Source organism: Mus caroli, unplaced genomic scaffold, assembly GCF_978045245.1.
Source record: "Mus caroli unplaced genomic scaffold, Mus_caroli_1 scaffold_1, whole genome shotgun sequence".
Lineage (NCBI taxonomy): Eukaryota > Metazoa > Chordata > Mammalia > Rodentia > Muridae > Mus > Mus caroli.
The window spans coordinates 128,746,484-128,762,031 of record NW_028227256.1 but is presented as its reverse complement, the minus strand read 5'-3'; the positions used below and the strand labels follow the sequence as shown (position 1 = coordinate 128,762,031).

Here is a 15,548-nt window from a genome sequence, read left to right as displayed (position 1 = left end):
GAAATCAACACAGATAACCCACATGCCTTGACAACATAATTCACTTGCTGCAAAGGGACGTAATAAAGTGTGTTTATTACAGCAATTATCGGAGCAGAATCTGCCAGCATGCTTTTCAGTGGCGACCAGAAAATGCTTACTCCAGATGCATAGATTTCGGAAACTGTGCAGCTAGAGCCAAAATAAAACCAACGAGGCTTAGTAAATGGGTCTCAGCCACCCTAGGAAAACAACCATTCAGGAGCCAACTCAACCGAAGCAAAGGTTAACAAGATGTAGATTGGTGCTTTGCTGGGTTAAGACCCGGACCTGCTTCCTGGGTAGAGGTGTTGGGGATATACATAGAATGTACCCCATAGCCCAGCCACCCCACATGCTGAGTTCACACCCCACAGATCAACAAAGGAGAGTATAGATGGAGACCATTAGCACCAGTGATTCTCAGGGATTCCCTGCCAGTGTAGTGGAAGTTGGGACACAAGAAGACAGGTAAAGGCTGGGCAATGGAAGGGTGGCAGAAAGAACAGCTAAAGAATGCCTTTCACTAAATGCAGCCTTCAAAAGCAGTGTGCTCCAGGCTAGAGATGGAACTCAGTGGGAGAGCATTTGCCTAGTGGTTCTGTGGCCCTGGGCTTCATCCCTAGCCCCTTGCAGGGGTATGGAGGTGGGACCTCGTCGGAATATGGCTAAACTGGAGGGAGTCTGCTTTCTAGCCTGGGGATGATATGCTGCCTTGCTTTGGGTAGAATAATTGGACAAAGATGCAAGTGTATATGTCCTGGCTCCTTGGTAGAGGGATAGAGGAGAAGTAGCTTAAATTCCACAGCAACATCAAGTTATCTGACTGCTAACTGGCCAAGCAGAGTACTTTATGTATTGCTTATGCCAACAGGACATTCCTCAGAACCTCAGGTGTTCCCAAAAGAGGCAGCAGTGCATGTCAGGGCTCACTGGGAAGGCACCCCAGCAGTGGCCCTTCCTACTTGATCATAGTTCAGACCTCTCAGAAAACCCAAAACTGGTTATTTAAGCCAGCAAACCAAATAGGTCCCTCTAGAGAAGGAAGACTTAAATGTGTCCCCCCTTTCTTCCTTACCCCTTTGCCTCTTCGAGAAGGTGCTATGCTGAGGGATGGGGGCAGAAGGCAGCTGGGCTCTCTGGAACAGAGAAAGTCAGAGCTTTGAGCATCATGAACAACAGGATAAAAATAGCAGCGTTGCCATGGCAAGGGAGGCTGGGAGAGTCCTGAGGATGTGTCTAGGTCCTGCCATCTCCCCTGCTGGCATTCCTCCCGCCCCTCGGAGGGAATGCAGGAATGAACTAAGGGAGGAGACTGCTCCTGCAGGGAAGGGAACTGACCAGAAGCCCACTAGGAAACCCCTTGGGTTTCAGACCCTGGCTCCTTCTGCCAGGGCTCGAGTTACAGGGTCCCTGGCTTCTGAAATGTTTTCTTTGGTGTAAATGCTTTGAGCAGCTCCTGGCTCACTCCACTTGTGGATGGTCTTCTCTCCTGCCTTCCCTTTCTGCTTGTTGAGGAGCCAATGGTTTCACACAAGAATCTAGAGAAGGGGCCTGTGCAGTAACCCTAGCATTCATGGTGGGTACCTACTAAATCTAACTGGTCTGGGGGTACCAGTGGTTATGGGGGACTTGTTCTGACAAGCCAGGCATCCTGGTGTTAGACTGGCTAGCAGCACATATTGCACACTGAAGGCTCACATCAGGACCAGGCGACGGAGGTGGTAGCTATGACTGGTCTTCCTTGTGTACTGAAGATGCAGCAGTTCTTCCCTAGAAAAGGAACCTCTGGTTTCTGAGGTGCAGTCAGCCCAATGACTTGCCAGGCACAGCAGCAACCGTCAGGGTGAATGGTGGACCTCCTGGAGCAGCAGCTACGAGACTATTGGATGCAGCAGTCCAGACTCCCTTTCCGGGTGAAAGCCTGCCTTTTTGGTTGGGAAAAAGGGTCCAAGGGTCCATCTCTAAGCTTCGGCCATGTCTGGCTTCATCCAACACAAGGCGCCTTTCACGTGGGGTAGGGAGGGCAGGTGTAGGACCCATCCTTGGGAAAGAGGAAGCAGTTTCTTTGGTCAATCGTAGTCAGTGCCCAGGGAGTGACAGGGGAAGAGGAAATCTGTACTGTCCCATGCAGACAGCATCACCTCCCATCCAGTCACTGCTGTACAAATCCCATTGGAGGAGTGGGGGAGAATGGTTCCATCATCTTAGCGATGGCCCGCTGTACAAAGTGAACCCAAGCAGGAGTCAGGCTCTTCTGAATCTCTTCAGCAACTGAGCCATAGTAGAATCCAAAGACAGCAACTGTCAGGGCCTGAAGTCAGTGCCAGCTACAGACTACCCCCTTGAGTCTATCCAGGAGGGAGGAAAGATGTCCCAGCCCTCCCTGGAGGAACATTGTAGAAGCTCTGATCTAGGCTTTCCCGCACATTCCACCACTTCAGATCTGCCCGTTACTCAGAACACATCCTCTGGGGCATAGGATGCCTGACATTCCACAAAGAACTGGCCTCAGTGGAGACCAGCGCAATCCCCTTTATAGCTGAAGAAACCAGTCCCAGAAATGAGGCCTGACTCATCCAATGTCACAGTATCACTGGCACTCAAGCAGAGCCCGAACCCAGGAGACCTGCTCTTGGCTCAGGGTTCCTTACATTGCATGTCTACTTCAGTTAAATTATTGCTTTTTAAAATTCTCTTCTTAAAAAAAAATAGCAATTTCTCTATTGATTTCTATGGATCCATACATTCAAAATGCCTGCCTCCCTTAGGAGCAGAGACAGGAAATGACATTCTGATTAACTATCTTTCACCTGAGACAAGAAGCCCTTGGGCATCCTGGACCAGCGTCTTAGAAGACACTCAAGTCCCAGTGACCCCACAAGCCATCTATACACCGCTCTCACTGACTAGTTCTGTAGCCCAAGAGGTGGAATCCCTGTTTAAGTTGGAACAGGGTCTCCACCCTCTAAGGATGAGTGTCAAGCTGTAAGAATGGAAGGTATGCACACCTGCCTCACCCTAAGAGTACAGGGCCACTGAAGTAGATCCTAAAAGGATCCATGGGCTGGGCTTCCCTCAGGCAGAGTGGAGGGGACTTTAAACAGATAATACAAAATCGACTGAACCCACCAGATGCAGAACTGGAAACGGGTTTCCAGCTGCTTCCTAGATGCTGAGAACAGAATCCCCATCTCCAACAGTCAAAACAACGCGTGTGTTTGCAAGTTGCTGTTCCTCCCTCCTGCTCAGGCCAGGCCTGCTACAGCGTGGCTACACAGCTTACCCTGGATGAAGAGAGCAAGGACATTGGGTCTGCGAGCAGTGGTGGGGCCTACACTTAAAAAACCTTGAATCTCCCATGTTCCTATAGCAAGGGCTCAAGATATCTAGTGTCTCTACCATACCAAGGGCATGTGGGGGAAGCAGCTCCCTGCGCCAGCTTCCTGCCAACCCCTGGGGCTGCCTCCCTGCCAAAGCCTGGGAAGTAAGCACAGGCCTGCTGCCCTTTGCTGTCTCCTCCCAGACCTTAGTTCTCTGTTATCTGACTGTCCTCTGGGTGAGCCTATGTGGTTGGGACATAACACCCAACGCTTCTTAGTGACAGGGATATGATTTCACCCTCCAGTTCCAGAGAGACTTCTCTGATTGCAGCCTTGAAGGCAGCCTGCAGCTAGCAACACTGGAGGGGGGCGGGGGGGGGGAATCTCTGGTTTCTGTAGCAAAGTTAGCCCCCTGAAGCTTTTCTGCCATTTCTGCCTCACCCAAGGCCTCTGTCATCTCAGAGGACAAAGAATCTGGAAAGTTTGCTTTATTCTTTGTGACCTCCACTGGCCTTTACTGCAGAAGCTTGCTATTTCCCTGAGGGAAGGATTTGTTTATAAATCTTTGAATATAAAGGCAAATAACAGACAGTAGGTGGTTCAGGTGGGAAGGCAGAGGCGAAAAAGCCAGTGGAGAATAGCAGAGAAGAAGCTAGCAGCTCAGGCTCCACCAAGACAACCTTGATCCCAGCAAATCTGCAGAAAGCCCAAGAAACACCCTTCCCTGTTTACTCAGAGTCTCTCGCTGAGTCCAGACCTTCCTCCATCTTTGACCCTGACGGTGGTGGGAATGTGACATCTCCCTTGTATGCAGAACTGCTTGTCCCAGTGAGGAGGGCGGCAGGCTAGCAGACCAGAAGCTGCTCCCTGCTGCTAAGAGTTGGTTCGTAATCCCCACCTCTTCCTCTAGCACCCAAGAGACACAAGCACAATGACAAAGCCAGGGAAGGAAGGAGAGAGGGAGGAAGGGAAAGGAAGGAAATGCTTTTGCTTCTGAGCTCCTAAAAATGGCCACGAGCTCCTGAAGAAGGAGGTGACACGGGACTGGGAAGATGAGGGGGAAAGTCTAGGACAGTCCTAGAATTCCCTGTGCTCAGAAGGTGCGCTGTGCCAACATAATAGCCACTCCAGCTTCCCAAGGACAGAAGGGAACGAGGCAGGGTGTGAGTAAACAAAATGGGATCAGTGGTGTGGCCGAGCTCTAGGGACAGTCCCTGAGGGGCTTAGTGCCTGAGGAAAGGTCTCCCCACATCTGTGTGCTGACAAAGAACTGAGGGCTTCATGAAACTGGTAGGTCAGGGCCAGACACACAGAAGAGCCTTCTACTGCCTGACCCTTCAAATGTCTAGTTCGGTCCTCCATCTCAGTCCTGGCCCACCTGGCCCAAGAGGATGCAAAGAAAGGGCTAAGACCCTGGGGCCCCAGCATAGACTCCATCTTGTGTTTGATGGTGGTGTCGCATACATCAAACCCTCCAAGGTCTGCAAAAACAGTTACTTTGCTGTTTAGCAACTGCTCTCCTCTCCCAAGGCCGCATAAGCTTCATGGGAGGGGTCCCCTGAGAAGAGCCCCAAAGTTTCATTCCTTGATCCTAGGGAGGCTGTCCAGTCTCCAGAAGGCAAGTGGCAGATCCTGGGAAAACCCTTGTGTAACTGAGGCCTCTCCAGGAGCACAAAAGATTGGTAGCTAACAGGGGTGGGCACAAGAAGGCTGATGTCCTCAGGTTGGTCAGGTACCAGTTAAATAAAGATGGAAGACACACGCTCTGAGCACCACAGCAGCCTTAGGCTCAGATCCACTGGAAACTGACAAGGGAGACCCTGGTTCTCCTCACACCACTGTCTCCCTCTCTCTGTGAACTTCGTCCTTCTTCCTCTTCATCTTGCAGAAGCCGTGAAGACCACAGAAACAGGCGAAAGTGAACTGGGGCATGCCCTGGGCCGGGCAGGGGAATGCTCACCAGATGTCTGTAGGGAAAGACAGGGTAGAAGAATGGGAGAGATTCAGAGAGAGAGAGAAGTAAGCTGGGGTTATCATTCCCAGAAGCCTCTGGGCTCCCTGAGGCTGCTGCCTGTCCTACCATTGGTTCCATCACCAAACCTCAGCTCCTCCTTTCCTGAAACCTGTGTTGTTCCAAGCCTTCTGCCTCACCTCAGACAGACCCACACAGCAGCGGCTCAGGAATGGGAAACAAGCTTACAACACTCCCTGGACGTGTCATTTCATGCAGGTTCCAGGATCCGGTGCTGGTGAGCGGAGTGTCCGCTTGATTCTTGAGGCGGCGCAGTCAACAATCCAGATGCAGGACTTAACAGAAAGAGGGAGCCTCTGCTTAGACCTCTAGAATGGAGTCTCAGACCCCGTCCTTCCTCAACACTCCCACGTTGTGTGGCACTCTTAGAGAACTCTGTAAGGGACAAAAACAAGGTAGCAAACAGTCCCTCTAAAGCCAGCCTGGTTATGTAAGAAACCAGGTAGTGAAGAGAGGGTCTTCAGCCAACGGGCTTTGTATTTAGCTCCTGTACTGCATAAAAGGCAGGGAGAATGGAACACCTTTTCACCCTGGGGAGAAGGTAGAGGCTGAGGTCAGCCTGAGGTGGAACACGGGAGTCTGGGAAGCATGCCTCTTAGACACTCGTCCCCATTCTCCTTGTGGTTTTCATCTACATGGCCACCGCTTGCATGTCTCTGTCCTTGCTGTCCCTAAGCAATCCTACTGTAAGAAAAACAGAGATGCCTTCTGGTCATCTCAGGCAGGGCAGCTTGGAACAGGAAGGCAGGCACCCTACCCAGAGGTCAGACCAACACACTAGCAATAGTGTGAATGACTCCTCTGTCTAGGAAAAACATGGGGGGAAAAGTGGGTGAGCTAGGGCAGAGGGTTTGGAATAGTGAAGAACAAGGCACCCCCATCTCCAGCAGAAAGGGCCCAGTTAGTGCCATGCCTCAGTCAAGGCACACCTGTGAAGTGGCTACCCCATTTCTTGAGGAACCCGGCATGATCCATGTGGTGAGTATCTGTCCTGAGGAACTCCTTCGGGGCACACGACCAATGTGCTTTTCCTACACAGCTGAATGTCTGCTATAGAGCTGGTCCAGCCGGGATCTACCCCCAGTCCCTGGGTAATAAATCCAATCACTGTAATTAATAGGGAGACTGCATTTCCAGTGACCAGCTGGATGGGCAAGAGGCCCAGCTTGAGTCAGCATGGGTAGGAAGGCAGGCTGCTATTTAATAACCTGCTTTCCAGCACCACTTACACACCCACTCTGGTGGAGTATATATAGTGAACAGAGAGAAGTCTCTAGGATATATATAGATAGAACCGAGACACAACTACTATATTTCTAGATCTATCTACCACGGCAATCTCTGGATCCCTCTCATGACAAACCCGAGGTAGGGTGGTGTCCATGCCAAGGCCTATTATTGACTCTGAGGTGGGCACACTGTTATCCTGGGAAGTAGCTATATCTCTCTGGACCTTCAGTTCTTATTTTCTGTATACCAGAAGGCTAGTGAAGGCTTGACATTTAGAGACCAAACGTAAGGGAATACTTGGGCACTGGGAGCCTTAGCTAGATCTGGAGGAGAGGGAGAGCTGGCAGGGATCCCTTGTCATCAGTATCTGTAATGCACATACTCCATGCTGGGGTGTATATAAAGGGTATGATCCAGAAAGTGCTCTCAAATCGTCAGAAATCAAAACCAGCAATGGACACATACAACAAAGGGCACAGGCTGCCTAGGGAAGAGACCTGCTCTTGCAACATTTTCCACCATTCCGGCCCCAAATCAAGTCCAGTCTCCCAGGCTCTTAGACACAGGGCACCAAGATCCTCTTCACACTCCTTCCCCTTTGATGCCTGCTCCTGCCCAGAGTCCTTAGAGGGTGATGAAAACACTAAGTGTTTGCCCATTTTCCCCCTTGGAGTACGTTAGAGCAGGTGGAAGAAGAGCAAGGGTTTATCTGGCACAGGAAGGATGCTTTAGAAGAAGTCTCTCCGGAGCTGGGTTGCTGTGTGGCTGCTTAGAGGGATTCCTAAGCCCTTTGCTCCCAAAGGCAGCAAGAACAAGGCAGAGAGAGAGCCACCCGTTCTTGGCTCTTAAGTCCTGTGGCTTCTCCTTGTCACCCTGCTAGGGGTCTCATATTGGGGGGTACAACTCCCAGCCCTAGATGTCTGGGCACAAAGGTCACTAGACTCAGTCCCCAAAGTGGGGAAAAGGCACGGGGCAAATAATTCCATGTCAGTGTACATAAGTACTGTGGCCTCATTTCTTCTCTCCAGAGGCCCCCACAGCAGGGACCTGAGGGCCCTGCTACCAAATGTCTGCCCTACCCTATCACATTCTCCACATTTGGCAGAAATCTTTACTTCCATCACAGGCTGGAGGGCCTCCCGGAGAAGTAAGATCTCACGACCCCTCCACTGGGTCAGATAGAGCCTGGAGTAGTCCTTCTCATCTGTGCTCCAGTGGGAGCCCCCTCCCCCCGACTCTTCTCACTCAAGCCACAGTCCAAGAGTGGGTAGGGAACGGACAAAGAGCTCTGGGAAGCTGCAAAGTGAAGGAGGGGGCTGATGCTGGCCAATGCTCCTAGTACCCCCCCCCCCCCCGCTGGCTCGTTCCAGCTCACTTCAGGATGGTCTGGGGTCTATAGGCCAGGATGTCCCTCTGCCAAGTCCCAGAGCATTCACCCTCCCGAGCTACTTATAGGTCCCCAGCCTCACTACTCACCCCAGCCTGCTCTTGGCCTTCACCCCACATTTCTCTTAGCTATTCTTTCCTACCACCCTTCCAACTCAAGGAAAAGTGAGGGAGTCCGGAGAGGCTGAATGAGTGGAGGAACCCAGGGACAAGAAAGCACTTCTCCAGGGAAGAGGAGGCAGGGGCTGCAAGCTGGCAGATGTAAAATTCCCCAATGTCTGTAGAATTTTGGTAATGTCCCCCATCGAAGTGGGGGATAGGGGATGTATGATATTCAGATGTTGGGACAAGCCAGGAATCTTTAACAATTGTTTCTCCCACCCTGACCCCCCCCCCCCCACACACACACACATACACACACACCTCCAAGGGCAGGAGCTGAAGTACTTCCAACAAGACCCACCCCAGGTAACCAGCCGAAGTGAGTCAGTTAGGAGGGGTGTCTCGGCCCGGGCAAACAATGCAGAACCCTCTACCCCCTCCCCTGTGCCCTCCACACCCGAGCCTAGGTAATTAAAATATGAATTCACCTTCCCTCCCAGAGCCATTCATCCCTGCAAAGGGAAGCAGCTGCAGTTTAGGAGACCGGATTTGGGGATTAGCTCGGGCGGTGCAGCAGACACACCAGGAGAAAGAATTCAAAAGGAAGGGGGTGAATTGGGTTTTCCCCCACCTCCTCCCTCCCCTCTCCCCAGCCAGCTCTGTGTTTCACACCCACCCCTTCCCCCAAAGCCTGGCCTCCAGGTTTCTGGGAACTGTAGTCTGCAAGGCAGTGTTGATAAACAGGCAGACCCAGGGTGGGTGATGGCACAAACTACAGATCCCAGGACCTCTTCCCAAGGCTGCCATCTGCCAAGCTGGGCACAGGGCACTCCTCTGGAGAAGCCCGTGTTCTCCTTGGAAGTTAACCCTTTCTTAGATTGTGAGAGGAGCACCATGAATCTGGGATCCAAGGCCTCTCTGCCTCCCTTGGCCTGTAGAGGCCGCAGTACCTGGTCTGCCTTCCCTCCTCCTAATAGCTTGCTTGTCTACTTATTGAAAAAAAAAAAAGCCCCCTCCTCAAGACTACAAGGACAGCCAAGTGGTCCCTACAAGGACAGAGAGCTGTTCTGAGGGACTAAGAGGGCATGGTAGCTGGGAGTAAGGATCAGGATAACAATAATGTCATTGCACCCCGAGTCAGGGGTCAGCAGAGCTTACCGCTGACTCCTGGCTGGAGAGGAGGAGTCAGGAACCTGACGTAGAAGGTCTTATCCCCTAAAAAGAGGGAACCAGCCAGCAATCTTTCCAATCTTCTTTGCATTTAGAAATGAAGCTTAGCCATCAAATTCCATTTCCACTAGAAACGGACAAATACCACTAGAAACGGACAAATACCAAAGAAAATCGCCCGGTTCTCAGTGTCCTTAAACATGGACCCGTCTCCCTAGGGGAGCCTCAGGCTGAGTCGAGCAGATACTGTAGGAGACTAGATTGCTCAGTTATGATATTTTTGGTTTCAGCTGTCTGCAGGCAGGAACAGGACAGACGCAGGGCTGCTCTGTGAATCCTCAGGGAAAGAGGGCATGAGGCCAGCTTGCCTATTCCGAGGATCTCAACAATTATGGGAGATGCGCCATTGCGGATCTTCTCCAAGCCAGCCCCACCCATAATGGCAAGGTGCAGAGACTGCAGAGGAGCCTGCTAGCCCAGCCCAGCGCCCACCCCCTAGCCCCAGGCTAGAAGGGGGCTATCTCTCACCTTTTCCCCCCAGGTCACCATTTCTTCCCATAAGATTTATTGTACAGTCCTACTAAGTGCCTTCACACAAGGTAGAATCTTCCTTTGAAGCCGTTCCCGTTCATGTTCACTTGTCCCCCTACTCGATGCTGAGGCTTTCCTGGACAAACTGAAACAGGATTCCTGAGGCAGGCCCAGAGGCAGAGGGCAGGGGAGGTGAGTCTTCTGCCCTGGCGTTCCAATTAGGAAACTGGCAGCAGGCAGAGAGAAGTGAAAACAATAGGTTCCTAGAGCAGAATAAAAACAAGAAACAAAACAAAAACAAAAAATACCAAACCATGGCCAACTCCAGAGAGGGGGCTGGGTCATGGGCTAGGCACCCCTGACTCTTTCCAAACCTAGCCATGTGGGTAAGTAGCCTGACTCAGCCACAGTGAAACTCCAGCTGGTGTGGGCATATGCTTTCCTTCTGTTGTTCTGACTTACCCGTCTGCCCACCTTGGATAAAGAAAAACAGGCATATCTAACGAGCGGTGGAACTGGGTAAAATTCAAGGTAACGCATCCACCCACGGGCCTCTGCGGAAGAAGCCCTCACGCACACAGCACAGCCCAGACCCAGGGCATTCCTGACACACTGCTTTGATTCCCGAGAGCACGGCATAAGACCACCGGGTGGGTTCCGGCACGGAGAATCTGGGTTCGATTCCCAGCTCCGCATCTTATTAGCCATATGTGCCGGGGCAGTTTCCCAGCTGACCTTGTGTTTTAGATTTCCCATAAATAAAATGGGCTAACAATAAATAGGGCTGTCTTGGTGACCAAACGGCAATTTAGGCAAGTAGGCTAGAGTTGTGGTATGTGGTAGGCACTTGGTAAATGCTAATTGGGGATAGGAAAACCCAACCTAAATAAGACAAGGAAGTAAGCTGCCTCCAGATGCTGAAGAACATACACGGCGTGCCATGCTCCCTCAGTGGTCTATGTCAGGCAAGCTGGAGCTGGAATGGGGGAGCCCAGTGTAGGTGGGGTGATTCCCTTGCCATTCCAGCCAAACTGCGTGTTTTATCTCCATTTGTGAAGTTTTTCAGGATTGAAGGGACGAACGGAGTCATGCCGGTTTCAGAGTGGGGATAGAACCAGGTTGGTGGAAGAAGCAAGGAAGGCTGAGGTCCCAGCCCGAGGGAACAGGAAAGGCACAGGTCCTCAGGGTAAGGGCCGGAAGCTGGGACTCAGGGCTCCAGCATGGTGCCCAGGTGAGCCATGGACTTCCTAGATTTATTCTGGAACACACTGCTGCTACCGCACCACCAGCGTAGCTGGCCTGAATTCTCATTTCGGTCTCGAAAGAGCCCTGGTGGACCAGAGCAAGTAGGATCTGGAGCTGCACAGAGGGAGGAGGAAGACCAAGACCAAGAAGTAGATTGTGGCTGGACAGAAGAGAGATCCAAGACACCGAGGCTGTACCAGCCCCACATCTCCACTAAGCCAGGCCTCAAAAACTTGGGAAGAGGAAAAAGCCCTAAATAAGACCTTACTTCTGTCTCACCCAGTAGGCTCATCAGCCTAACCCTTCAGTACGAAGGGGCCTGACAGATAAGTGACATGTGACTAAGATCACACAGACTAGCCCCAAACCAGGAGTTCCTAGCAATGGCGGCCCCTCCCTCTGGTACCCTCTGTGGCTGGTCCTTAGGGATGAGAAGCTGTGCAGGAGCTTGCCCCTCACTGTAGCCCATGGCTTTTAGCCCTACATGAGTTCGGAACAGCAATCACATAGGAATGAAAAGCCATAGGCCACAGCAGAGCGGAGGGGTCCAGTGGCAGCAATCTTTAAAAAAGCAGGAAACTGGGGAATCTCACACCTCCCTCCTCCCGACCTGGCCTCCCCCCACAGAGCGCATTCTCTCACCATCTCCCACCACCTGGTGGGCCCCAAGAACACTAAAGCTACAGCAGTAATGAGTTTCCAGTCCAGTCCTTCAAAGGCCTCACACAATGGCCCTCGTGGTGGGTATGGGGAGGTGCGGCTTCCTGGCCATAAAGGACCTCCTCAGATTCCTCTAATTAGCATCCAGCCCCCTCCCAGGTCCCTAACTGCCCTCTCCTCTAGCAAATAAGGGCAATCCTTTCAAGACGCCCAGGCCCCATAGTGGGCTCCTTGGGGAGGGGAGGGCGTAAAAGGCGTAATTAACCCTTTCATTGCCGCAGTGTGCTTTGCTTAGAGGAGGACCCAGTGTTGAGCTCCCCCCCATACCCCGCCCATTTTTGGGTGTCCCAAGCTTCCCAAATTGGTGCAGAGAGTTTTCTACACCATTTTCTAAAACAGTGGTCCTCAAACTTCCTAAAGCTGAAACCCCTTAATACAGTTCCCCCTGTTGCGGTGACCCCCAACCATAAAATTATTTTTCACTGCTACTTTGTAACTGCAATTTTGCTACTAGTAAGATAGGCGACCTACAACTCACAGGTTGGGAAACGCTGCTCTAGACTTAGTAGTTTGAGAAAGGGCCTGCCAAGGCTGAAATCCCCACCAGCTAAGGGCAGCCACCTTTGAGCAATCCATCTGGTGAGCTGGGGGAGAGGACTTATCAAGGTCTCAGGACCCTAAGGAAAGTATATTCTAAATACAGGTGAGTTTCCTGTCCCCTCTCCTACTGTGGGTCGGCTATAAGCATCTGCCCCCAAAGCATGTAAAACCAGGGAAGCCTCAGGGGAACTCAGACCTCCAGACTCAACCTGGATGGCTCTCTCCCAGGGACCTTCAATGGGCGGGGTCCGGCTCAGAACATTTCCCTTTCAAGAAGTAGCTAGCACCCACTTTAGTCCTAGCCCCAACCTGTGCCAGGTATGCCAGAGGCTCTCTGAAACAGCATGGTGAGGCCACCACCCTCCTAATTGAACTCCCACTGGACACCAACAGTACAACACACACACACACACACACACACACACACACACACACACCCCAGACTCATCCTACCTGAATGTCAAACAGGAGGGCACCCACCAGTTCCACACTTGAACTCTTGGCTCACCAATCCTTACTTCCATAGCCTGTCCTTTTCTCTGACCCCAGAATCCCAGACCTACAGAAAGCTGTGTGCTTGAGGCCAAATGTCCAGTCCCCCTGCAAGAAACCAGGGGCCTGGGATGGCAGGTTCACCAGGTGAAGCTCCCCCCCCACACACACACACACACACAGTTCCCTTTATAATGCCACAAGAGCCACTTCCTGCCTCCCTGGCAGAGGCTCACTCCTCAGCTCCCTCCAAACCCAGGCCTCCTCCCTCCTCCACCCAAGCTTGGCTAGGCCTAGCTGTGCCCAACTTGCCTTGACTCTCTGATGACCTGCCTCTCCTCCTACCAGGCTGGTGGGGGCGGGTGGGTAGTCAGGTATTCCTTCAATTCTGACTTGGGCCTGGGTTAACAAAGGTCTCATTGAGCCTCTGGCTGTCTGGTCGGTGAAGCACAAACCTCTTGTATCTACTAGCTTTTGATCTCACTCCCTCTGAAGCAGAGGGATATTACTCACATCCCCTGCCGGGGTATTGGTGTGGAGGGGGTGTTTGGTCCCCTCCCTCCCTCTCCCATCTCCTTTTTCTCCTTCCTTCCCCTGCCGCTCCCCTCCATTTTTTTTTAATGGTTTAATTTTTGGCAGGAGACCCAAGGCAGCTCCCTGCAGGCCCTTTCCCTTCTCACTCCCCCCACCACACACACACACACACACACACACACACACCCTGTTCCTGCCATTCCCCTGTCCCAGAACCACAGGTCAGCACTGCTCAATCCTGTCCCTTCTTCAGACAACTCAAGTGTGGCTTCTAATTTCTGGAATATGTCCTGACTGCCAGACCCAGCACACACCTGACAAGCCCCAAGAAAGCCCTGGAATGGGGTGGGGGTCCCTGAAGCTGTTTCTGGGACCAAAGACCTGGTGGGGTGGAGATGGTAGTAACTGCCTTTTGGCAAGGCGTCTGGTTTGGGCCTGGCTGAGGGAGGGAAGGCAGGTCAAATGGGCCCCACCTACTTTAGCCGGAAAAACCCTGCCTCCTGGGGCCTGCTTCCTCTGTCTCTAAGGCAGTACAAGGACACAGTTCAGCGAGAGTGCAAGGCTTCAACCTTTCTCACAGGTGCCACTTCCGCTGTCTCTTCCCTCTGAGTTCACCCTTAAGCCTCCAGCTCTGCTAGGAATGGAGCCTGAGCCCAGGTGGCCCAAGATGCATTCTGTGTACACGCAGGCTACTGTATAGACTCCTTGTCCAGGCCTCAACACATCCTCAGGTCCGGCTCTCATCTCTCCCAAATTCTAAGAATTCCCAGGGTAAATGACTCATGAGGCCACACCAGAGGCAGTGAGAAGGCTCAGTAGTTAAAGCTGTTTGCTACCACGCCCGATGCCTGACTTTGGTCCCCAGATTGTCCTCTAGCCTCCACGTGTGCATTATGGATCATATGCCCACAAGCATACATGCTCACAAAATAAATGTAGGTTTGTAAAAAGCTCTGGCTGCCTGTCTCGGGCGCCTACCTTAAGCGGGAGTGAGTACACTCTGCTTAACCCTCAGGTGTTGCATTCAGCTAAGGCCAGGATTTGGGAAAGTTCTCATCTGACAGAGGCCCCATTCTTCCTGTGGCTGACTCTCATTGTCCCTCATGACTCCACACATTCTTGGGCCTCTAATGAGAAGCTGAGACTGCCATCAGCCCTGCCCTGCCCTGCCCTTGTCAGGGTAACGCTGTGGTCCGTGGCAGGCGCTGGGGGAGAGTATGCGGGGGCCAAAAAAGAGAGGGAAGAAAAAGGAGGTGGGGGGACAAATGCAGGGGCAGGATGGTAGGTCAAGGCAGAACAGAGATGCCCAGAGGAACTGAATGAAGGAGATGCAGACGAGGGGACATGGAAATGTTAAAACATCTCTCATAGGTAAAAGGAGCTTATCTTTTCTGAGTGGAAACTCTTGTGTATGTACCCGGCGTCTATTAATTATATCCAGTAATGTCAACACATAGTTACAGCTAAGGAAACTGAGACTTTCTTGGGGCTTTCCCACCCCCTGTACTAGAGGGAAGTGTGATAGGGGAAGAGAATAAAGGGAGTGGAGTGGGGGTGGGTGGAGGCGGAACACATAAAAGCACAAGAATGTGCTGAGAACCCAGGGCTGAAGTAGCACTTGTGGGTGCCAGGGAAGCAGAGGAGGAAGGGAGGGAGGGAGGGAGGGAGGGAGAGGGTCCAGGATAGAGATCTACAGTGTCCCTGACCTTCAGCCCTTCCCAGAGGGGCCCTCTGCCCATTGGGAAAGCCGACACTGAGGGCAAGTGAGGCACTCTTTCTTTAACTCTGCACAAACTGGAAAACCCAGGTTGAACTAGAATCGAAGCCATGTCACCGGGAAAATACAAGTTTTTTAGGGATTCCCTCTTTTTTTTTTTTTTTTTTTTTTGGTTTTTACGAGACAGGGTTTCTCTGTATAGCCCTGGCTGTCCTGGAGCTCACTTTGTAGACCAGGCTGGCCTCGAACTCAGAAATCCGCCTGCCTCTGCCTCCCAAGTGCTGGGATTAAAGGCGTGCGCCACCACGCCCGGCGGGATTCCCTCTTATAACACCTCCTCAAAGAGCTTCGGGATGCTTCTGGGTCTTGGGATTGACAATGGTTCAAGCTAAAGACAAGAAAAGGAGAGTCAGAGAAAGGTCGGGATAGACTCGGCTTGGCCCAACCATAGAATACACAGGGGCCAGGGGCTCAGGGTTCCCAGAGACAGCCACATGTACACAACCAT

The 15,548-nt window shown here is 52.1% G+C and overlaps 1 protein-coding gene across 2 annotated transcripts; it reads right to left on the bottom strand.

Moving 5' to 3' along the window:
• Positions 1–97: 97 nt before the first annotated feature.
• Blacat1 (BLACAT1 overlapping LEMD1 locus) lies at positions 98–5,728 on the bottom strand. Of its 2 annotated transcripts, none has more exons than XM_085840948.1 (2): positions 5,493–5,728; positions 98–5,308 (listed from the first exon to the last, which is right to left on the bottom strand). In XM_085840948.1, exon 2 carries the CDS (start codon positions 5,271–5,273, stop codon positions 5,172–5,174), a length of 102 nt encoding a protein of 33 aa, XP_085697074.1. In that variant the 5' UTR covers positions 5,274–5,308; positions 5,493–5,728; the 3' UTR covers positions 98–5,171. The 2 variants fall into 2 exon arrangements, with proteins under 2 accessions (XP_085697074.1, XP_085697075.1); XM_085840949.1 differs by having other exon boundaries at positions 5,542–5,728.
• Between the last annotated feature and the right edge of the window lie 9,820 nt (positions 5,729–15,548).